Here is a 24,279-nt window from a genome sequence, read left to right on the forward strand (position 1 = left end):
GTCAGTGGAGTAAAATAAACATGGCATACAGAGTCTTCCATGAAGACAGGCCTTCTCCAGCTTTATGTTTTAAAATATGGATTGTTTGTCCAGCAGTATCTGGGCCCAATTTCTTAAATGTCACAAAAGAAATTAGTGGCCTGCTAGAATTTATTCTTACTAATTGATCTATGTATTTTGGCTTCCTTCAAATACCTGGTACTTTACTATGCCCATTTCTTTAGAAAGTGTGCAGTCTGGTCTGTAGTTCACTGCTTCAATTCAGATTTTGTTTTTCAGACAGCTTCTTTTGAAAAGTCTGTACCTCCTCTTAATTATCTTCCCAGCAAATCAAACTTAAGCTCATGCTTTTTGTTAGATTTAACTCAATCTAACATTAAATGAAACTTGGCAACAAAATAAATATCTTCTAACAACTCTGAAGGTTACCTTCTGTGGGAATTCTTTCTAGATAATGTCAACATCCCTCCAGCTCTCAGCATATGGAGAGTTGGTTGATTCATATTTGTGCAGGAACAGACTAAGTCTGAACCCTGGTGTTTATGTCTGGGGTATCAGCAGCATCCTTTTGCTGTTGCAGTTTGGCTTTACAGGATGTGCAACTGTGGGGTGTAGTGGATAAAATATGAGATGCAGGTTGGAGCAAGTTACTGAGAGTATGGTTCATGGGATGCATTTGTTCCTGGGCTGTGGTTCATGACAGTTGGAGGGTTTATTGTTGGGGAGGTGGAGTGGTGCTGAAGAGCTGCTCAGAGATGTAACATAGAAGTCCATTACTAGTTTAAAAAGTTGTGGAAATTTCTCCAAACTTAAACTACAGCAAAACTTCGCCAGAACTGGCAAGCTCTTGCTGGTTTTTCCCCCATTATTTTTGCCTTTTATTACGCAAAAAAAAGATTATGTTGTTTTGGGTAGACCAGCAAAGCCAGGTGTGCCTGTCATCATTGCTCTGGTTAATTTAAGTAACCAAAGAGTCTTTTCAGTTATGACATTTTTCTCAGGAGTAATACTGCTAACTAAAACTTTGCTCAGTCAAAGTGCAATTGATGACAGAACTGGCCGAAGAAAAACAGTCAGGCTACAGACAGCTTTTTGTCAACCTAGAAAACAACGTGTACAGAGGTGAAAGCCAGCCCTGGAATCGCCAGCTTTCCACTGAAGGTGACACATGCCTCGAGTGCAGGCTAACACCAAGCGAGCTGTGTAACACTTGCGGTGCTCGTCCACACTGCTGCCTGGTCGCCTGCTTGCAGCTCAGGCTCAAAGCATAGAGGCTGTGCTGAGGGAGTGCCCAGCTCCGGGCACCTGCTGGTGGATTGGGCTGTAGCACGTTGATGAAGGAGAGCTTTTATCCATGTTGAGCACGCTCAGGCTCTGCCACTCCAGAGCTCAGTCTAAGTTTGTCTGAGCACATGCTTGCATGTAAGCTCTGGGGATGCTCGGCATGTTTTGATTTATGAACAGGCTTGGAAGTGCACCTGACTGCCCACATAGGCATACCCAATACATTGTATTCTAAAGATTGACCTCCTTTTGAGAGTCACTGTGTTGACACTCAACTACTGCTGCCCTTGGCTCTGTTGCAGGGTGTTGTAATATTTACATGGTAGCAGCACACAGCACCTCTCATTACAATTAAGGCCCTGTGAAATAAACGAGAATCCTGTTACTGCAGTCACACCTTCACCTGTCATTGACATCTATTCTGTGTCCCTGTGTAGAGTCTGGTGGTAGCCTGCACCCCATCTGGATCATGACACACACATGTGTGCGATAATTTTCCATCCTACTGTGCCACGTTCAGTGCAATAATTGTGTTAAGTAACCACCCAAAACTGGGGCTTTGTCTCTAAATTCTTTTATGTTTTCTTTTCAGCACAAGCCAAGTGAGGCAGAGAGATGCAGAACCAACAACCTGCAGCGGGACTTCGAAGGGAGAGCAGTGCACTAACAAGGCCCTTCCGTTCACCAGGCACTGTTTTCAGCGTATCCTCTTAACTCTTTGGGAGTTGCATTCAGGCGTGGAAGTTCTGTTTTAGGGGTTTTTTGTTTGTTTGTTAGATTTTTGCATTGACAAATAAGTTTTCACAAAGAAATACCTATTTGTTAGTGTGTCAACTACTTTGCTTTTAACTTTTCTGGGTGATTTGGGTCTATGGACAGTGAAGATATGTAGTTTGCCACCGGTATCTATTATAGTAACATCATTTTACATTGTAATCTGTGTTTGGTAGATGCAAGAAACCTGTACAAAAATGATCATCTTTCACTATGACTTGGTACAAACCATGTGGCTTTCAGCTCCTTGGTTTTCATGCAGTTCTTGGTAGGTTCCAATAGACCATCTTCCTATGACAGTGTTATTGGAACAGATTTTTATGCATAGTATAAAAAGATGGCTTACACTGACTAGAAAGATGGAAATCATACTTTGCATTGTTTAAAGCAGCAGAATAGAAGGGGTCACAGAACCTCATAGTCTAGATGAGGAAGGATTCCCAGTGCTTGGAATTTCAAGCAAAGCTTGAAAAGGACGTTAAGAGTCAATGGATAAAGATCACAGAAAGAAGAAAGCACATTAGAAGTGAGGTTTTGTTCTGAAGACTATAAACAGACAGACTTATGACGTGTAGTACTTTATCTTTTTTGGTTTTAGCTGAAGAATTATTGGTGCTTTTTTTGAAGTGACTTCTTTTGTTGAAGCTTTTGGTTTTGGTATTTTAAGTGACTAGTGCTGATCTGTTCTAGTTACTATCAGACTGCAGCACCTTTTCAATCTTCTTGTTTTGCTGATGCCTTGTTTTTCTTGGTTGACTTTTTGCAGGCCCCTTAAAAGTGGTCTGCAGAGCAGTTCAAAATCTCTGTATGAGAGAGCACCATGGTGTGCAGTTGTCTTTGGGATTTGCCTCATGATTTGAATGTTTTTGGGTGGTTTTTTTTTAAGTTTAAGTGATCTTGCTTGTTGGTGTGTGTAAAGCAGAGAAGTCGAGGGTAGTGATTTTGCATTTATGCCCATTTTTTTCTCTCTGCATTTCCTTCTCAGTGGAAAGAGTTTCTTTTAAAATGAACAGGCTCTTGGTTCTGACCCATCTGTCCAAGTCTGTTATCTGGACCGTTCAGCAGGTTTTTCATTTTCTTTGTCCTTTTTTTTGTGTTTGTGTTTTAACATTTTATGAACGTACGTAGTGATGTTGAAGTCTGACAACTGTTCAAGATAGAAGGAGTTCTTCTAATGTTGTTAGAAAAAACCACAATGAGATATCTGTTTGATTTACTGTAAGTCTAGAAGCATTTTCACTCCTGCAAGGGTTTTTTCTGAAGGAAATCTCAGCAAGCTTACGTTTGGATTTATTTGACCTTTCCGTCTGATTGCACATCTTTTTTTCAGAGGAGCAGGAAGGATCTTGAAACTTCTTTTTCTGTGCTCTAAAGATAAATGCCAAGAATGTACCTTAAAAGATTGAATTAAGAAATACTCTTTCTTTAATGTTTCAGTATGGATTGTCATTAGTCTGTAAGGAAATAGTCCTGTTGACTACACTGTTCCAACTGCTACTATTGATCTATTGATTAAGACTCCAGGAAAAGGCTTCTTTTCGCTAAGAACTCATTAGTGAAATGCCTGCTTTTATAAAACTATCTCAGCATATAATAAAATCATTAGAGATTCTGCATGAATGCAGTTTTTTCACCTTAAAAGTTGGGTTTGAACCTTACCTAGCTTTGAACTTGAATAGCGAAGTTAAGGTACTCATTAAAAATAACATCTATGGACAGATAGAGTGGAAGGCTCTGATCTTTATCAGATTGATAAATCAAAGGGCGTTCCTCCATCGTTGTCTCGTGTTATTCCTGATGCAGAAATGCACAGATATCTTATTGAACCGTTCTCAGCAGCTCTTCTCAAGTTGCACAGCCAAGTTTGCAGATGGTCAACAGTGCTCTGTGCCAGTTTTTGACATTACACATCAGACACCTCTGTGCGAAGAACATGCCAAAAAAATGGTAAGTACAAAGCCAAAACTGTATTTATTTATGTATTGAGATGATCAGGAGTTTTAACCCCAGTCTTCCTATGCACTCTTCCTTGACAATTAGCAAACTGATGAACTTAAGAGCTCGTATCCTATTATTTTTCTTAAGAGGGTAAAACATGCCAAACATTCCCAGTATAAAGTATGTTGTGAAAATCTTTTCCATAGTTTTAAGGATATAATAAAGTGTACATGAGAAAATCCTTCACTGGAAAAAAATTGAATTCCTCTCTTGAACTGAGAAATGGAAGATCATTGTGAGATCCCGTGGTCATTTTATTCGGGCTCAGTCTTGGTCCTTGGATCTGAGTGTGAGCGTGGTATTAAGAAGTCTGCAGCTTAAGCAGTCTCAGTACATGGGACCCAAAATATTTTCTAGAGGAAATGTAGATAGCAATTACAAGCATGCAGATAATGGTTTTGCTACCTTATTTACCTTCCAGTAACTATTAGAATTTATCTTTAACCTCCTTCAGGGATCAGTGGCCTACCTCAAGTTCAGAGAATGCAGAAATTAAGTTGATGTCCTCTGCTCTCCTTTTATGCCTTCTATTTTCCAGAAAAAACCTTAAGGATAATTCACAAACCTGCTTCTGTCTTGTCCCTCCTTTAAGGTGTCTTGTCTCACTTCAATTAGGTGTAAAACTGCCTTTGTTTGTTTGTTGGGGTTTTTTTGTTATGTCGTTGGGTTATTGTGTGGGTTTTGTTATTGCTTTTGTCCAGGCTCTCCAATAGTTGTAAGTTACGGAGTTTTTTGGATTAAAATGTGAGAATTTGTGCTACGCAGATTTGTATAGGATTTTCCCCCTCTTCTAGGCAATCTTTCATGTCTCAAGGTTTACTTCTGTAGCAAATACACTCCTCTGCCATTCCCAGTATGATGGCAACTAAAGAGTGATGATGGTTTGATTTATTTTTTAATGGGTCAGCGATTGCTGTTCAGAAGCAATGAGGCCATAGTTGTTTACCCACATCCTTACCCGAGTCCAACAGTATTAATTCTGTTTCCTCAGTGCTGTCCCTCTGTTATGGCAGGGGACACTTGAAGATCCTGGCTTCAGCTGCTGCAGACTATCTGCGTTAACACCAACTCATAATAGTGTTTGGTCTTTAATACTTACAAGAGTGCTGCTAAGGGTTACAGTTTCACACTAGTTTAGTTAGGTTTTGCTATGACAATTTTTAAACTGATACTGCATGTGTGATAAATCTGTTTAGCATATCTCATAATTTGGTCTATGTTATTTTTGCCATTGGGATCAGTGGGGAAGGAAGCAGATCAAATTTTGTAGCCATGCCTGGGTGTAAATTAGCAGTCTGTCTTACATTACATGTGAATGTCTGTGGAATGGCCAGGGAGAAAAAAGCAAGGAAAGTAACACTTGTTCTCAATATGCTCTCATTGCTATTGTTTTGCTCCCGAAGGATAATTTCTTGAGAGGAGACAGCTCCCGTAAAGTTCAGCACCAGCAGCAGAGGAAACCCAGGAAAAAAACGAAGCCACCTGCACTTACCAAAAAACACAAGAAGAAGAGAAGGCGAGGCCCACGCCGGCCCCAGAAACCCATTCCTCCTGCAGTGCCCCAAGGGAACCTCACCATGCCTGCCAGTGTCTCACTGCCAGTAGAGATACCCCACATAAGGTCAGTGGTAGGCCTGCCCCAGTTTCCCACTGTTGGCTTGAATGTTGTCCATGAGCACTGGAGAAAGGTGTGATTTTGCTGTGCTGATCAGCATCTGGAGCAGGGCTAGAAATTGCATCTCCACTGACTGTTGAAAAAAAACTTCAGAGTGGGTCATTTTGGATTTGAGCAATGATTGGGTTTGATGGATAAAATATTTTGACCCTGATGTCACATCGTATGTACTTAGTGAGTAGGCTAAGCTTCCTAAAGAAACTTCCTAAATGCATTTTTTCCAAGATGATGGGGTAAAAAAATATGGGGAAACATCCCCATCTAGATGGATATGCATTCATAGTTGTCTTTTGGAGGAACCAGAGTTGAACAGCAAGGACTAATGTTACTTTCTGTTCAGGAGCCCCTCCACACCAGAGCTGAGTGCTGATGAGCTGCCTGATGATATCGCCAACGAAATCACAGACATTCCACATGACTTGGAATTGAATCAGGAGGACTTCTCTGATGTCCTGCCGCGGCTGCCTGATGACTTGCAAGATTTTGATTTCTTTGAAGGTACCGTTTTATTTTATGCTAGCATGAACACAGTCAGTGAACTGAAGACGTGAGTGTTTCTAAACTGCATTTTGGGGAGTTGTTTGCTTTCTTACAGAGTTATAAATTCTAAAGAAGGAAGTGAGCATTTGATCTATTGTTTGTGAGCTCTGAAGTAAAGCAGACTTTAAGAAGGCTGTGTATAGTTCTCTGCTTGCTTATATAATTACTACTTTGAAAATCCTAATTAGTTTAGTATTTTAATAATTCATTTTACATTTTTACTGCCTGTCAGTGTTACAGTTTAATCAACAGTATTCACAGTAATGGCATCTTTCTGCCATTGAGTGGGGCTGGAATCACAGTCAATATTGGCCTTTGATAAAAAGAGAAGAGAGTGAGAATAAAATTTTTAAATACGTTTCTGAAACTAGTTCTTGATCAGAACTGTGCCTGAATTTCTGTGTTCAAAAGCTCAGTACCTATCACATATAACACAGAAATTAGAACAGCCTGGAGTTGGGTACGTGATTTCTTTGGTCGTTTTCTGATATAACATGACATCAGACTGTGCTTGAGTTGATATTAACCTAAATTATACTGTCTGTGTAAATTTTAGGTCCAGGCTGTAATATTGGTAAGTAGAAGGGGTTTGTGGACTATTTGTGTTATTGCAGCATTGAAGAAAATCTTACTAGACCTAGAGTAAAAATGCTTAAATAAGTTTAAGAGGCATCTCCCATTGTAGTATGTGGAAAAGGACGGTGGAGAGGGGGAGTTCCATTGAAGAGGAAGGTGTAATTTCTTGGTTTTCTTACCTTGTTTACCTAGTGAAGACTGATGAATGATATTTTCTCTGTACTGCAAGCCATGCTGGAAGGTTATCATACACTGCAGCTCTGTACTGCACTGTCTGTACATCTGCATCCTTAGAGTGCCAGTGCCAGGCTCACCTGAGAGGTGAGTGCTAACTCATGGTGTCCCTGTTTCTACAGGTAAAAATGGAGATCTCCTTCCAACTACAGAAGAGGCTGAAGAACTGGAACGAGCCCTACAGGCTGTAACTTCTCTTGAGTGCCTGAGTACCATTGGAGTACTTACACAGACAGATGGTGTGCCAGTTCAGGAGCTGTCAGATAGAGCGATAGGGGTGTTCTCTACAGGTGCTGGAGCTCCAGGAATGCAGTCCTTGAGTCGAGAGGTTAACACGGATCTGGGGGAGCTGTTGAATGGGCGTATAGTACATGATAATTTCTCCGGTCTGGAGCTGGATGAGAACTTGCTCCGTTCTGCTACCTTGTCCAACCCACCTACGCCCCTGGCAGGGCAGATCCAGGGGCAGTTCTCGGCCCCAGCCAACGTTGGCCTTACTTCTGCCACTCTGATAAGCCAGAGTGGCCTTGGGGAGAGAGCCTTCCCGGGACAGTTTCATGGACTTCATGATGGCAGCCATGCCTCCCAGAGGCCCCACCCTGCCCAGCTGCTGAGCAAGGCAGATGACCTGATCACCTCACGACAGCAATACAGCAGTGACCATTCACACTCCTCACCCCATGGAAGCCATTATGATAGTGAGCATGTGCCGTCTCCCTACAGTGACCATATCACATCCCCTCACACCACATCCTTCTCTGGTGATAATTTGGCAGCTACCTTCTCAGCAGAGATGCCCATGATGGCACAGCACTTGCTCCCAACTCAGCTGGATGTGCCACTTAGTGGGGTGGTCAACCCCAGAACTCACTGGGGAAATCTTCCTGTCAATCTTGGGGACCCCTCTCCGTTTAGCAACCTTCTTGGTGCAGATGGACACCTCCTGTCCACCTCCCTGTCCACACCACCTACCACCTCGCACTCAGAGACCACACAGCCTGCCTTCGCCACTGTGACCCCCAACAGCTCCAGTGTGCTTCCGGGGTTACCGCAGACCAGTTTTAGTGGCATGGGTCCTGCCTCTGCTGAACTCATGGGCTCCACCTCCCCTAAACAACAGCTCCCTCAGTTCAGCGCAGCCTTTGGGCACCAGCTGAGCTCCCACAGTGGCATTCCCAAGGACCTGCAGCCCAGCCACAGCTCCATAGCTCCTCCCACGGGCTTCGCAGTGACCGGTGCCACCGCTACCAGTACCAATAACGCATCCGCGCCCTTCACCACCTCCAACTGAGCTTGTCTGCCTGGCTCCATGCAGGTAGATGGGGGACCTGTATTTTCTATCTTTTCTTTTTTCCTTTTCCTTTATTTTTTTCTGTCCTCTCTTCCTTCCCTGTTTTTTAAGAGGGGGTTGAGAAGAAAACCCCTGCTTCAGTACTGACCAGGGTTAGCCCTCTGTGAACCTTGCTGTAGCGTTCACATGTGCTTGTTATGCACTGGTGCTCATTTATTGCAGGCAGGTTCACCGTTCCCCAATAATTCCTTAAGGATACAGCACAGTTACTGGATGTAATTGATCTTAGCAGTAAGACCTAGAAATGGGAAGATACCTCAGATCATTGATGCATTTTACTGTTCCCTAGGGTTCAGATCAGTGCTTGCTATCCCATTAGCATCTGGTAGAAAGTTTTCCAGTGGGAAGAAGTCCCTTGTTTTATTTATTTTATTTTTAATTTACTTTTTTTCCAAAGGTAGCATCTGGCATGGAAAACTTGGCTGCACACATTGATTTGAAAATGGTGTGCTGAAGTCCTAAATCAAGATCATGGTTCAAGGATGAGTTTGGCAGTTTCTTAAAATAGTCTCTTGACCTTCTCTGTGTGCGTGTGTATGTTTGGGGTGCAGGGAGCAGAACTTCTTTTCTTCTTTTGGTGAAGAAGTGGGAGTTGTCCCCTTCCAGAACTGGTCACTGTTCTTATTGCATGCTGATTTTGGTTTTTTTTTATTATCATGATTTGTAATTAATTGAGTAGCAAAGGGATCAGTTGACTGGTTGCCCATCAGTTTGAAGGCTGATATGAAGTTAGCCCAGGGAAAAAAAAAGAAACAGGATTGAAATAGACCATGGATTCCTGAAGATTCCCTTCCTTGCTGAATTACTGTGGCCTTGTAGCATTGATGATTTGCCTTTTCAATTGTGTCTTTGTCCAGAACTCTTTGCCTGACAGGCTAACAGGTATTGCCCAGCTGAAACCGGAAGAATTTGGTTGGTATTCTCCCTGTCCACACAAGTCTAGGTCAGACCCTTTGCAAGTTTCAAATGGATGCATTTCTCAAAATATGTCTAGCTAGCGAGACTTCCTTGGATAGTTTTTAATCCCCTGAGAGCCATATAGTTTTTTTGACATGTGTAGGATTTGATCCTCTGTTTGGGAAGCTGAATGTATGTAAGGAACTAGCAGGTACCTATCAGCAGTCATGGCTAACCAAAAGAGAAATCACTAAAGCAAAATAGGTAAGAATTCCTTCTGTCTGCAGGATGGTTTTGTTTGTACTGATCACCTGCTAAAGATAGTATTCAGACTCTTTGGTAGTAATTTCAGTTCCTAAAGAAAGGAATCAGCTAGGTTTTAGAATTTTTTAAAATTAATTTTATTTTTTAATTTTACCTTTTTTAAACCAAGAGATAACAACAGCAGAAATTCTGAGGTGTTTACTTGCATCTTCTTATCCAGAAAGAAACAAAGGACTTTGCTTGTGGCTCTATAGGACTCAAATTTGCTACTGTACTCTGACTTTGACTGTAAAAGTAGCTCTTATTTAATATAACAAATCTCTACTCTTGGTTTGTTTCTGAGATGCAGATGAGAGAAAATAGAATATTCTTCATTTCAGCCTTTTACTGTAGAAGACGGATTTCATTCTACCTTACAGGAAAAAGTCCTACCTACGTGTATTGTAGTCTATTTCAGGAAATTAAGAGATAACCAAGCACATGTAATAGGGAGGCCTAATAAATTTTTGGAGCAAAGGATCATTGACCGAAGTTTAGTTGTTATAGAAATTCATTTTATTAGCAGTCAGGCACACACCAAAATCTCTGACCCAAACCTCTCCTTCCATCTTCCTAAGGAACAGAATTTAAATGGGATAGGTCTTGTGTCTTACTATTGTAGCAATCATACTATCCATCTTTTCTTGAAAGATCTCTCCTCTTTAAATATAAAAGAGCGTGGATGATGCATATGTCCTTTTCTGAAATTGCAAGTGTATGTGGGTGGAGGAAACAAAAATTATTTTCATGCTTCTGTTGTTATGAAGTCATTATTTCATACTTGGTAAAATAGATCTGAATAATATAAGCTGAATATTTTTAAGTGGTGATTTAAATATGTTTGTAACATTTAAATGTTTTTAAATCACATAAAAAGTTTAATTGAAGCCTATGAAATCCTACTTGTGATTGTCCTGCTGATTGAGGAATTGTGAATGAGGCAAATCTGATAAGGCTTTTATTTATTTTTGTGTTATGTTACCCATACTTTGTTGAGGAGACAACTGCTTGATTTGCAAATTATTTTTGTTGTGTCCATATACCTTCTTCAGTTTGTTCAGATGACTGAAAAAGAGTGGAGAACTAGTATACCAAATAGTTTATTCTTTAATCTTTTTGTGCATTCACATAATTTTAGAGGGTGTCAATTTCTGTACATTGGTTTCAGGACTTTGGTCTTGAAATGGTTCTTGTGCTCATTAAACTAATGCAGAGTATATTTGCCCCACATCACATTTCCCTTTCTTAGAAAATGCTGGGGGGAAAGGGAGGAGAGGAACTGAGTGCAAACTTCTCCTTGGTCTCATTGGTATAAATTACAAAGGAGCTTTTTCGTCTAAGGTCACCTTGAGTTTGTACTGATCTAACTCAGAACAGAACCCAGCTCCTGATCTATGTGTTGATCTAGACAGGAATTTCAAAAGCTGTCAGAGGTATGCAGGTCCACAATTCCCATTTGAAATCAATGGCCTTTATGTACCTGCATTTCTATAAAGTAGCCTAGGATATCAACTCTCTTCCCCCACTTAGATTTCCATTTCTGTATATCCCTTGATGACTCTTCAAAAGTGACTGCATAACATTTTTCAATGAGCAAACTAAGTTTGCAATAAAGCTGCACTTTTAAAAATAAATTTCAGTTTGTATACATTTGAAATAGGAATCCCTCTGTCCTGTTTGACGCAGTGTTCTGAAATGGGCCACCACTCTTGCCTTTTTCTGGTTCACCTCTCATTTTTTCAATGCCACCAATGTCATGGTTACAGCCTAACAAGCAGTTACGGGTCTTGATCTTAGCTTTACAAGGTGGATCATTCCAGGTGGGCTTCTATACCCACACAGCCTGTTGACTTCAGTGCATCAGTGTCTTACTGTTGGATGCAAGAGATCCAATTGAGGGGTATGTGCAGTCAGAGATGTTTCATACCTCTTCCTCTGGGAAATACTGCACGTCTGGTTAAGGTAGTCCTTGAGGCTGTTACTTATGTGGTTCCCAAGTAGAATCTATGCTCCCTCACAAAGGTTTTTGAGTATCAGCTCTTACAGCAATTAGCACTCTCATCATACTTTCACCAAAGAGCCAGTGTAGCAATTTCAGTTCATTGATTTGAGATGCTTAATACCTGTTGTGCCCTTTACATGTTAACAAATGGAATAAGTCTAGTTGAACCTAAAGGTTAATTTCTCTACATAAGATTTGAGTTTTAAAGAACTGAAAAAAAATTAGACATAGAATAGAATATGTAACATCACTTTTGGCAATAATAGCACCTCAATTAGTCTTTGTACAGAAGTACTTAACCCAAGATGAATTTTAGCAGTGTATGGAGGCTTATCAGGAACAACTTCATGCTGGCCTGGTGTTTAAGGCATTCTTTACCATACGCTTAGACGTTTTCTTTCACCTGGGAAGACTTTACACCAACTCTGAGGGGAGCCATATGTGCTTAGATAGCTCAAAACTGATTTGTTCTTTGCCCTCATAATTATTATGATACAAGATGATGTATGTGTGATGCAAGAAGATGGAAAAGATGCGTAATTTTGTTTCCTCCTGCCTTCCAGTTCCTCCAGGTTCTTGCTTAGATCTATTCTTGTTATAGTAGCATGCTTCTCCCTATGGCTGAGCACACTGATAATGCTAAGAGGTAGCACAGTTGCAGGTCTGCCTCAGGTACTGTGGAGAAGATGGCAAGAGCTAGGTTTCCCACTGAAAATGGGGATTTGCAGTTCTCATTCGGAAAGCATTGGAAAGCCCTGATAATCTTATCACCTGCTAGTCAAAAATCAGAAAAAATCTCTCAACAACTCTCTCTCAAAGGAGAGTTGTACCTAGTAGCAAAAGAAGCTAAGGGAAGTGGCTTTTTAATTTTTCATTATTTTTTAAAGAGAAACATGACTATTGGGACATTCTGTTGTGAGCTGTTAGGCATGGTGTGATGCCACTGGCTTTAGGTGTCAAGACAAAAAGCCTAGGATTGAACCTGCAAACCAGTAGCCAAATTCAGTTCGAAGCTTTGTTTTGCTGTAACCACATCTAAATATAGTCTGGGATTAAATCTGGTTGCTAGAAGAGTCCTACAAAAGTGTACAATAAACACTGGATAGATGTCTTCCCTAAGAAGCTGCCCCTAGTGGTTACCTACACTGCTTTTGAACACCAGCTCCCTGAGCTCCTGCAGCCTCTTTGCTGCTGCATTTCCCTGTAGGTATTGGCAGGCCTCCAAGGGTATTTCTCCCTATCTTTGTGCTGCATTGAGCTAAATCCACTCATGAATTCTCCAACAGTATGAGCCTTTGGGCAGAGAAGTGGGAAGCCTTTTTAGAAGATCCAGGTACCTGTAGTTGGACCTTTCAAGACTTGCGGGGCGCAGAGACAGTGGCAGGAGGTGCTTTCAGCAGACAAACAATAGAAAAATTACCTGCAGTGATTTTCTGCAGTGAGATGTTTGTGTGGCTGTCTGGGCAGCTTCCCTGGTGGAACTGGTGTATTTTGGCTTTTGTATTTTTACATGTGAAGGAGTCTCCTGTGCAAGGTCCAGTGGTGGTAGAAACAGCAACTGAAGGAATAGTTTTGGGCTAATGTGCTGACCAGATCTTTAGGTCTTTCTCATCTTCTGATCACAAGGTCTTTCTGATCTTTTGGGTAACATTTAATAAGGGGAATTTGTGGGCTACTTCTTGTACCCCCTTTATTTCCTTTCACTCAACATTCTTCATCATTCTTGCTTCTATTTTCCCATTCTCAGACACTTCTCCAGTGTAAGTGCCAACTGTTAAGTCTTCCATAGTTCTAAGTGAATCTGACTGTAAAATGAAAGGGAGGAGAGATTACTGCAATTCATAACATACATTTTGGATGCTAGAATGACAGTGCAGTAGATCAAAGTATTTCTCAGATCAATGAGTAAGGAGATGTTTCACAGCACACTAATATGTCATGAACTAGATGCTGAGGATACAACATTGATCATGGGAGTGCACACACTAGCAGTGAATATACAGGTACTTTTAGCAAGAGTTTACCTTCTCAGAAGTTCCTCTTCTTTTGAGAAGTGTGTCAGTAGAAAGTCACAAAGAAAAATTTAAATTATTCTTTCTTAATACGCACAAGCCCAAATAAAAGTAAGGAGGGTTGGTGAAAAAGTCTATATTTATATTTACTAAACTTAAACTTGGACTTTAGGGGAAGTCTGGTCATGAGAGACCTTAGCTCTTGTCGGGTAAAGTTTTGGTCTTGTCTTTAAAAGTAGACAAAAACACTGTTGTTGGGAAGAAAAGTTTGGTGGAGGAGAAGGAGTTAAAAAGATCCATCTTAAAACAATTTTCTCTCTCATGTCTTCAGCCTCTTTTTTAAAAAAAGCAACAACACAGTAGTGACTATTTTGGGAGCTTTTCCCTTTGCTGTTCTGGTACTTCTCATTGTTGTTGAGTTCTTTGCTTTCCCCTGTTTTACTCTGCATTCACGTAGTCCTCTAGCTACTATGGAATAAGTTAATGTAGTGGAAACATGAAAGGAGAAAGTGGGTGTGGCTCTATGTTGAGAGCAATAGTTGGAGAAGGCTTTCTTTATATGTCTCCTTGAAGTAAGTGTTGGCACCTTTTCAGTCTACTCTAGGTCACAGAATTTGGTTTGGAAGTGAATAGGATGAAATTTGGGCTTTTGACCATAAAACTGTATTTACTCGCTGTAGAAAAATGCATTCTTCATACTCTTCCCCTTGCTAGTCCCCAAACACACACACAGCAAGATGTCCCGAGTGCCCGCGTGTCGACCACATAGGCATGTTGAACTTGGTCCAGTAATGCTAATGTTTAACCTGCTTTCTGTCGTTGTCAGCTGGTGCCCACGGAGATGAACTCGGGATAGGTAACGTTCCCAGATACCCTCTGGAAAACTTTAACTTTGGTGCAGATTGCTCTGATGTAGCTAACTGCGATGGCATTGGCTTCTACCTTGGAGTGGACTGATTTACCCTGAAATGACTCTCTAACCTGCATCTTAAACAGTGTAGTTGGTTCTGGTGCAAATAGATTAATTCTGAAGTGATGGACATTTTGATTCTCATGCAAAATAGCTACATCCTACCAGAAGGGGTTGAACCAGTTTCTCTGAACAGTGATGACCTTCACTGTACAGTTTTGGGTATGTCTCAGGGATTCCTTGTGGAAATAAGGGCAGTTAACAAAAAAACAAAAAACAAAAAAACAAACAAACAAACAAAAAAAAAAAAAAAAAAAAGGAAAAAAAAGTAAATAGTTTTAAAAGTAAATAATAATTTAAGGTAGAGCGTCACCTAAGTGAGAGCGCAAGAAGGAGAAATCTTTGTTCAGTTTTATAGTCAACGATGTCTGGCTTACGGACTCTTTCTCTTCTCGGGGCTCTCATCTCAAGTTCAACATACAGAATCTTTTTCATCACGCTCAGCTTTAAACTTTTTATTTAAAGATACCCTTCCCCAATGAGCTTTCAGAATACTTATTGTAGATTTTAAGAGAAATGGTATATTAATTTATGCTATTAACATCACCTCATAAATTATAAGTTTTATACTAAAGCTGTATTGAGTGTAATGAATTATGTTGCATATGTGTTTTTAATAGCTATAAAATTATATACAAGCTTTTTTGGAAAAACAAACTAGTGAAGCACCTTTTTACACTGGATCTTTGCCGTGTCAAGGTGTACAGCTATTCTTTGCTACCTTGCAGATATCTATATCTATATATAGATATATATATAAATAAAAATAAAATGGTATCCTGTATCAACAAGTATAGAACTCTTTTTAACCCTTATATTACTGTTCCTATAACTCTTTTTAAAATTTGAGTGTTACATTCTGCAATAATTTATCCGTGGTTTGTACCTATGATTAGAAATTTAGTTACAGGGTAAATAGATCAAATTTTAAAGATCCAACTACTGTAGCTGGAAGTCGTGAACCAAGTTTGTAAGACCTTTTCTTTTTTTTAATGTATTTATTTCCAGTTAGCTCTGTGAGTTGGAATTTGAAAAGTTGGAACATTAGGAATCTACAGTGTCTTATTCAGGAATTTTCCCCCTCCTTTCCTCACAAAGGAATTCCCACTGTGACTTATAAATAGAATTAGACTGCTTGTGTGCATGTATGTATTATATATACACACAAAAAATATGCATTGGGGGGGATGTATGTGCGATACGAATGTGTATATTGTATGTAGGTCATAGTTTTGTAAAGAGAAAAGTAGTTGAGAGGTGATGGAATGTATTGTAGAAATGTGATTATTTAGTAGGGGGTTGTTATGTCCTCACTGTTGTATAAATAACTGAAACTCTCTACTATATAATCTTCTGTTATAAGGCTAACTCTGATATCATGTCAATTTTACTGTTTTTCAAATGAGTTGCATTGAGCCCTGTTTAAAATGCCATGAAAATACCAAGCTCCCAAAGACAGCCTTTAAATAAAACAAAGGGGGGATGAGGAATGATGGGAGAAATGAGTTTTTTGGGAGAAACTGAATGGGAAGGTTTGCATTTGGTGGGATGGGGAGGCATGAGAATTGCTGTATCTTTGCAAATTAATACCCAAATCTCCTATGGTCTAACTTGGAAAATGTTGTCAATCAGTGTACTTGTGTTTTCCAATGAGGTTGTAAGGGGCACCGTTTGTGGAGTGGTCTCCATTCCATAAAAGGGTTTTGTCTTCAAAGTAGATATTTTTCTTTCATGAGGATCTTTGTGTATATCCATTTTGCCCCAAAATTGCTGTTGTGGGATTGCAGAACAAAAAAAAACATGAAGTCCAGGGAGTTTCACTTGTGCTGTGAAATTCTAAATTTGATTGTGGCCACTTACCTGTTTTTTTCATAATTGGAGAAGGAAGGTTTCTTTATGGGAGTTCTCACTTGAAATTGTGAGAAATCAGAAACATTCCTACAGATTGGCTTACTCTTCATACTGTTCTATTTAGGCTGGAGAAAATAACCTAATTGTTATTTATTCATACAGTATCACTTGTAATTATGATGATCCTGGTGATTTTAAAAACCTGTTTAGAAAAACAGAGCTTCCAATACTGCACAGAAATTAGAATTTTTTTTCAATTTTTTTATATCCCCCCTCCCTATCATTTGTTGATACCCCCCAGACATCCCTCCCCCTTTCCTTCTCCCCACGATTTGTTTCTGGCACATATGCATACAGGCAAAAGGGCAGGGAGGTGGAAGTTGTCAGAGGCCTTTCCTTCTGCTTATTTGGTGGTAATGCGGATTAGGAGCATAAATCTTTATGCCTTTATGGGGAAGAATAGACCCATTTTTGTGTATACCTGTACAGAGAGATTATCTGTATATGAGACAATGGTAGCACTTGGCTGAATGTGGACTTGCCCTCATGATGTACAATAAATACATATGAATGCAATCAGTCTAAATCTATATATACGTGCATACAGATGTATAGATGGACTATACGTTGTGTCACACACATGTACATTAGTTGTAACATGAGTCAGTGTGTGAGCTAAAGAGAGGGACTATCCACGTAACATACGTGTAACAGGTAAGCCCTTGTGCCAGACGAATTTTTGTTAATTCTTCCGAGGGACCTCGATGACTCAGTGACTGATCTGATCTTGGTCACCGTTGGTTTGTGTTATCTCAGCCCTCACAGTGCAGTTTCCTTGGTACCTCTCTGCCTTTGTGTTATATTAAGACTTGTTGAGGCCTCTTGCAATGCCAACCTCTTCTGCTTCTCTGCTCCATTGCCTCCATTCCAGCTCCTCCTTGTCCCTGCATCTCTACAGTTTCTCTTGCTAGCAGCAATCAGCTTTAATGGCCCAATCCAGCTCTGCTTATGCATTAGGGAAATTTTCTTGGTGATTGTAGTGGCAGCTGAATTGGGCCCTGAGCACCTGCTTGAACTTATGCAAAATTTCCCAGCTATTCAGATGTGCTTCGGTACAACTGCGATTGATTTGCAGATGAATACAAACTTTTCATAGAACCTGATGCAAAGCTCCCTAGCATATTAAAAGGTTAACCCAGCATCATATTTAAATGGTCTAAATGAGAAAACCCTACCCAACAAAAATTATCTTTTCCAGTTTTCAGCCCCAGGAAGAAAAAGGGAGTTGGGTTTGTGTTTCCCATAACACAGGCAGTAAGCAGAAGGCAGCCCTGTGCTCTGAGCAGTGGGGTTGTCATCAGACATCAAGAGAAACACAGTTTGTTACACTTTACCATAAAACAGGTTTTAAAACGGTGTGCAGAGTTGACCATTAACATGCTAGCACTTTGCATCTAATTGTGTATTGGGTGATCTTGCTTATGCAAGTAAATTGTGGTTTTAAGTGTTTTATTTTCTGTTTTCTGGCTAAATGGAGCTTCTGTATCCTTTTAGCAGAAAGCAGCTGTCAGCAACCTGCTCAGTCACATTTAAGCGCTGTGTAACTTAGCCTTCAGTTTCAATGGAGAATGCTGCTCCAGTTCTGTCATCGAGCCATACTGGAATTCCATGTTTTCAGGATGGCTATGACACAATTTTTCTTGGCCACAATTCAACCATGGAATTTTGTCTTCCTTGAATTTCTGTTAGGAAAAGGTAACTGGTGCACTGTTCCATCTGAGCTTTCATGCAGTCATACACAATGATTTCTATAATACATATGTTGGGGCGTGTGTATGGGTATGTCTGTGTTCTGGGTGTGTATAATGTATATTTATACACACACGTCTATTACGCTATTTCAGTTTATGTATGTGGAGAATGTACCTGTTGGTTATCTCCTGATATATACTCATGCATACATATATTAAATATGTATATAGAGTGTAGATGTCCTGCATATACATATGTATATGTTATGAACCTTGGTTGGCAATTTTTTCCACACTTTTTTGCAAATTGCTGTCCCTTTATGACTTATTTTCACTGAAGCTGCATTATATAGAAGATATGGAGAAATGTGTTATCAAAGTTTTATTTTAAAAAGGAGACTTTTAATTATCTAAAGCCATTTGTAATTGTCTTTTGAATTTTTACTAGAAGGGTTGTTAGTTTAAAAAAAGAAAAAGAAAAAAAAGAGAAAACAAAAAACCAAAAGCAAGCAGACAAGCCCTTAGTCCCACCGTCGTTTAGATGGACCTAAGAAAGAAATGGAAACACAAGTTTTTAAGTATTTTCTTCAGGTGTTTCTGAGGCATACTGTAGTCGCATTCTGTCCCATCCCCCTTTTATCCAATTATAATTAATGATTCATGGTTTCTTTTACACAACTTTTTCCGTCATTACTTTTGTAAATCATTGTTCACCTCCTACATTCAGTAGTACTGATATCACTAAGGAGATTTCATGTCCTTCTGTCCTTTTTAGGAGAAATACCAGTGCATCACTATTGTGTTACATTTTAACATACTTTGTGGAGGATGGATGTTTTTATTGAAGATGTCTGTAACCAGTCTAACTTATTTAATGTGAGGAGCCTTCATTGGAATCTATCGTCTGTTGGTTTCCAACAAGTTTCTGCAACTGTTTTTTCACCAACATGTTAAATAATTCCCTTCTTATTTGATGTCTGAGGTTTTAGAATTTGGGTTTATTGTTGTGGGTTTGTTTTTTGGGGTTTTCCCCCCTCCAATTCCCAAAAATGTTTATCTGCAAGTGGAGCAAAACAGATGTCAAAAGCTCAACCAATATCCTTTTTGCAGTTAAGGGTAAATATATTTATCCTAGATTTAATAAAAGAAGGTGGCAAATGGACAATCTGAAGTGCTTAGAGGGAACGCTCACTCTTTTTAAGGCTGTCTCCGAGAAGTTTGTGTTTGGTGTCATTTTAAAGGTAACTTGATCATGCTTTGATATCAGAAACAGCCTTGTAACAAAGAGCCTCATACAGTTGTTCGGTCACTAGAGTTTAAAATGTAAACAAGTTGCAGTGGGAAAGCAAAGGTGAGGCAGTGTATTTTGAACCAGTGAATTGTAGCTTGCAAATGTACCTGATTTTGAAGTAACTGCATGGTAGCAAGGATTAGCAGTCTCTTACACCCCTTCCTTTTTCCCTCTCATCCCTGACACGTGTTCAGCATACCGTACATTGGGAAAAATAAGCAACTTACTCCAGCAAAGCTAATCCACTTAATGACTGCTTAAAGGGAACATACAAACTTGCATTGCCGCACCCCGTCTCATGGTATTAGCTGGAGGTCTAGCTAATACGCACAAAAAGCCCAGGCCAGATGGCTGCTGCGGATGTGTCGCTTTTGGAGAGTGTGGTGCATGGAGATGCCCAAGAAGAAGGGTCCCTTCCTTCTGGGTCCCTGGCAGCAATGGCAACTCGCACTACTGCTTCTAGTGCTGGAGGCTCACGGACAGCATTCCAGGGGCGGGTAGGAAAGCTCGTGTTTGTACTTTCCCTTTAAATAGGAAAGGTTGGCTCACATGTTCCTCATACTTCTCAATGAATGTACTGTATTACCATTAAAAAAAAAGAAAATCAATTAAATGATGATAGATTGGTCTCCTTTTGTTATCTGGTCCTTGTTTAATTTGTTTAAGGGTTTTTGTATACAAAAGTTTACATTTTTATGTATATTTTTCTTGTGTAAAAACTGATGTAATATGTGTATAAAACACTGTATGTATTATCTGTATATAGTGTGACAAAATGATTTTCTTTCTTTCTTTTGGATGTATTAATAAATCTTGCTGTGAAGTAGCTGTGTTTACTATGATGAAACCCTCTTCTCCAAGCCATTTTGCTAAGTCCAAGATGTATGGATATTGCCCAGGATGAAATATAATCCATAAAGTGATTTCTTTTTTTCCTTTAAAACCTAAGTACAGTTATTAAACTGTCCTTTGCTTAGATTGCTGTAGAGTCTGATTCTACTCTTGGTTATTCTCTGTTACTTTGTAATAACATTAGCTAATTAGTTTTGCAATCAACTCCGGGTCTTCAGTCTCTGTCCTGATTCTAATTATAGTGCTTTCTAGCTCTGGATCACTGGTCTGGAGACCAGATCCTCTTCATTTTGTCTTCTGGTTTGAGGAAGTTTAATTCAAGGGGTATAGAATAGAATTTTGTCATGTATGTTGTTACATTTTCTGAGATTTAAAAAATATATACCTGCTTCATCAATGAAACTGGTAAGTTGGAGTTTGGCATTCTTTTGAGGTTTAGCATGTGGATGAGAAATGATGGTCACTGAGGTGCTGTGAGGCTCTGGTCAGTTCTAGGGCAGGATTGCCAGGCCAGGCATGCATGTGACCCGGATTGGTCAGACACTGGGAATCACCACTGCCGTGTTCGAACACAGCTACATGCTGGGGAAAGGCTGCCATTTGTGCCACCTTGCTGTGACTGGTGCAAACAAGACTGCCTTGGCTGGCACTAACCTTCCAGTGCCAGGATTGGTCTCCAAGAGTGGCTTTTCCACAGTAGCTTGAAGGATGTCTGCTCTTTAGAACTACACCTTGGACACTTCGCAGTAAGTAGAGGGATGCTGCATCTCCCTCTCACCATTTGTTTTGTGAAGTCTTTGCCTCTGCTTTCTGACATGAGGGGATGTGCTTCCACTATGTTTGCTTTGCTAGTCTCCATCTCCAACGTGTTTGAGGTTGTGACTTGCAAGGGAGCAGTTGTGTCCTTGGTAAGACCATCTTCAGGTTCTGTTTTTCATAAACAGTCTCAATGCTGACCTGGTCATTGAAATAATAACCAGATTGATGAGAGAGAGATTCAGTAATTTGACTTCTCTTTTAATGAACATGGCTCAGCTATTCTAGACAGCGTAATTAGGGCAGCATTGCACATGCCTGGTTGTAATTCAGGCTGAGGGGTAAATGGTGTCAGTGAATGATGTAGTCTTCCATGTTAACACATGCTGCAAAGGTTTCATGCAAAGATGAAACTGTTTGTGCTTTAATACCTTGTGTTCCTGGGAGATGGAAGTACACTGAAAGTGTTGCATCCAGACATTTATCAAGACAGAGTGATGACAGAAAAGATCAGATACTTAAACAAAAGGAGAGCACAGCAGTGTAAGTTCAGTGCAATATGGCTAGAGAAAATCTACTCCAGGCTTCTCCTTTCTAGGGAATTTTCAGGGTTATGGGCCCGAGGCATTTGGACACTAGGGGTAATAGTGTGAGGCAGTTCTGGGCTGTTAGAGATGCAATTCTGGCTGTGCATATGGATATTACAAAGCTGATCCTTCAAACTGCTCCATCTCAAGAAGCACTCAAAATGGCAAGAGCAGGAATTGATTCTTATGGAGAAAATAGTTGTTTAAAATCTACTTTTAACAAAACAGCAAAAGTAAGTTTCTGTTTGCTGTAAGATTTGAGGTCGTAATGAGGACTAAGAAGGTGGAAGTTAGGTAAATGGGGGCTCTTCCCTGGGAATGACTATCTTACAGAAGCAGAGGTGTCTGGTCTGGTCCCGAGCTGGGCATTCCCCAGTGTGGACTTGACAAGAGATGGGTTGAGACTCCTCTGCTGACTAAGGCAGAGACCGACTGGTTCACCTGGGGTTTTTTTTCCCAGTATTTCCATGAACAACAAAGATACGTTGCTCTTGGGAAATGATTGCATGGCTCTCAGTCTGAAACTTTACAAAAACAACCGGTCGTTGTTCTAGTGCCACATTTCAAAACAAAAAATAGGTTTCGTTTGAAGTATCAATTCAGGAAGAATGTGCTACATTTTTCTTTGTATTTTAACAGTCCTCTTGAGCTCTAACAGTAGCCTTTTAATAGTTGGCAATTATTTTCTCAGGAAAGCTCATTTAGTTTCTACTTGAAAAGCAGGTGACATTTTGTTACAAGTGTTGCTGTTGTATTCAGTGAAGCGGTTGGAAGGAGAAACCTTTTTTAAATTTGGGAGCTGGCTTCCTACAGAGGTGAAGACAACCTCTCTCTTTTCTAGTATAGTCACAGGCAATTGTCCCATCTGCAGGAAATAATAGGGACCATCTTTCAAACCCCCCATGGCTCCTATGCTCCAAGCACAGGGCTGGTACTCTGCAGCTGTCAGGTCTGAACTAGAGATACAAGATGCTTGTTTTAAGGGGCTAAGAGGTGATTGCCATGTTTGCAGGTGGGAGGTTCAGCCCAGGAATGGCTGCCTTGTTTTATTGCCATTGCTAATTTATAACTTGTAGAAGGTGCCAGTGTCGCTGGCACCTAAGTGTCTAAGTGACACTAAGTGTCTTAGTACCACTGAATCTAGGAAAAAAAATTGAAGTGGTGTGCTAAAAATGTCCCTGAAAGCAAAGTAGTGTTGATATTCAGGTGCATTCTTGTGCTTCTTTAGGGGAACAGAGTACAGTTCTATGTCTGCATCCAATACCTCCCTTGATAGGTGTCCTTAGGACCAAGAGACTCATCTCTTGGTCACTCCTCACATCTTGTTTGGGATGGCTGACATAGCCACCAGTGTGGAGGAGAGTCCTGCAACATAAACTCAGTCTGGCTCTGATAGTTTCTGCTCAGCTTGTGCTCCAGGTTCATGCCTGTTTAAATTTAAAATTTAAAGTGCTTACTTTCATACTGTGCAACTGTTGGTGGAAAAAAAACCCATGTAATCAACCAGTCCCAGGGTGCTCCTACAAATCTGATTTGTGGGGCCTCAGCGTGGTGCCTGCCAGGCAGCTGGCACTGATTGGGCTGCTGATACAGCCAAAAATGCTGTCACATTGACCAGTACTTTCTCACAGCTCTCTTGTATTCTACAATCTCATGTTTCCTGGGAGGGTGTCATGGACTTCAAACACTTCTAGCTTCTCCATTGCAACCATGTTGGATGCAGTGATGGCCCTCTGCAGCCAAAGAGAAAGTGCTGTAGTGCTGTGACAGGGAAGGGAGAGGGTCTTCCCAGGTGCAGAGCAGTGTTGTGAGCCTGTGCTGTGACCCCAGGGAGGGCAGTAAGGCTTATGTGCAGCACAGCTGGCATTTGATGTGGCACCTTCCCCTACCTATCTGGTCCTTAAGAGCATCTACAATATAGCAGCATATGGCTCATCCTAAAAAGAACATAACAGATGGAAAAAAAATCCTGTTTTTTCTCGGGTTTTAAGTGTGCTGGAGTATTTATCTTCAAACTGTGGCTTTCTTGAACCACAGCTTTGCATGTGCTTAGAGTGGCAGCACTGATGAAGGAATTCATTGGGACCAAACTTCAGCTGAAGGTGAAGGGGTAGCAACAACTCTGCCTCACCCAGCTTGTGCCAAAGCATCGGCAAGAATAGAGAGGCTAATTAATGGCAGATCTGGGCCAGTACTCTGCCAAGGTTTGATTTCAAGCTGTGAGTCTCAGTTATAATACTGCCACTTTGGCAGAGTCGGTCCATGTTTGTGCCAGTGGAATTGGTGCAGAACCAGATCCTGAAATTGTTCACAGATATTTCCTGAAGTGACTGTTGTTGCCATTTCCATATGGTACATGTGGTACCTGGTTACAGTTCCCTGTATCTCTCCATGGTGGTGCTGATCCCTTCCAGTGTTAGGAGAGCTGCCTGAATCTGGGGACATTAAAGCTCTTTCAACCAGTTTTGGGCAGATCTTCCCAATAATGCCCTTGTTGGATATTATTTTCCATTTGCTAATGAAAAATGGGATGAACCCAACTGGGATGGGGAGAGAGGTTTAGGGGTGATTCTTT

The 24,279-nt window shown here is 40.5% G+C and overlaps 1 protein-coding gene across 4 annotated transcripts in view; it reads left to right on the plus strand.

Moving 5' to 3' along the window:
- The window catches only part of INO80D (INO80 complex subunit D), a 45,893-nt gene extending 25,558 nt beyond the window's left edge, over positions 1 to 20,335 (plus strand). For 2 of the 4 annotated variants that reach the window (XM_064660614.1, XM_064660616.1), the window contains 6 exons: positions 1,877 to 1,986; positions 3,872 to 4,005; positions 5,460 to 5,677; positions 6,072 to 6,229; positions 7,204 to 8,396; positions 8,830 to 20,335. In XM_064660614.1, the coding sequence (XP_064516684.1) occupies positions 1,877 to 1,986; positions 3,872 to 4,005; positions 5,460 to 5,677; positions 6,072 to 6,229; positions 7,204 to 8,372 (1,789 nt within the window). In that variant the 3' untranslated portion in view covers positions 8,373 to 8,396; positions 8,830 to 20,335. The remainder of the gene's footprint in view (positions 1 to 1,876; positions 1,987 to 3,871; positions 4,006 to 5,459; positions 5,678 to 6,071; positions 6,230 to 7,203; positions 8,397 to 8,829) is intronic. The other 2 variants (XM_064660615.1, XM_064660617.1) reach the window with 2 other exon arrangements.
- Positions 20,336 to 24,279: the final 3,944 nt, after the last annotated feature.

This window comes from Pseudopipra pipra, chromosome 7 (assembly GCF_036250125.1).
Source record: "Pseudopipra pipra isolate bDixPip1 chromosome 7, bDixPip1.hap1, whole genome shotgun sequence".
Taxonomy (NCBI): domain Eukaryota; kingdom Metazoa; phylum Chordata; class Aves; order Passeriformes; family Pipridae; genus Pseudopipra; species Pseudopipra pipra.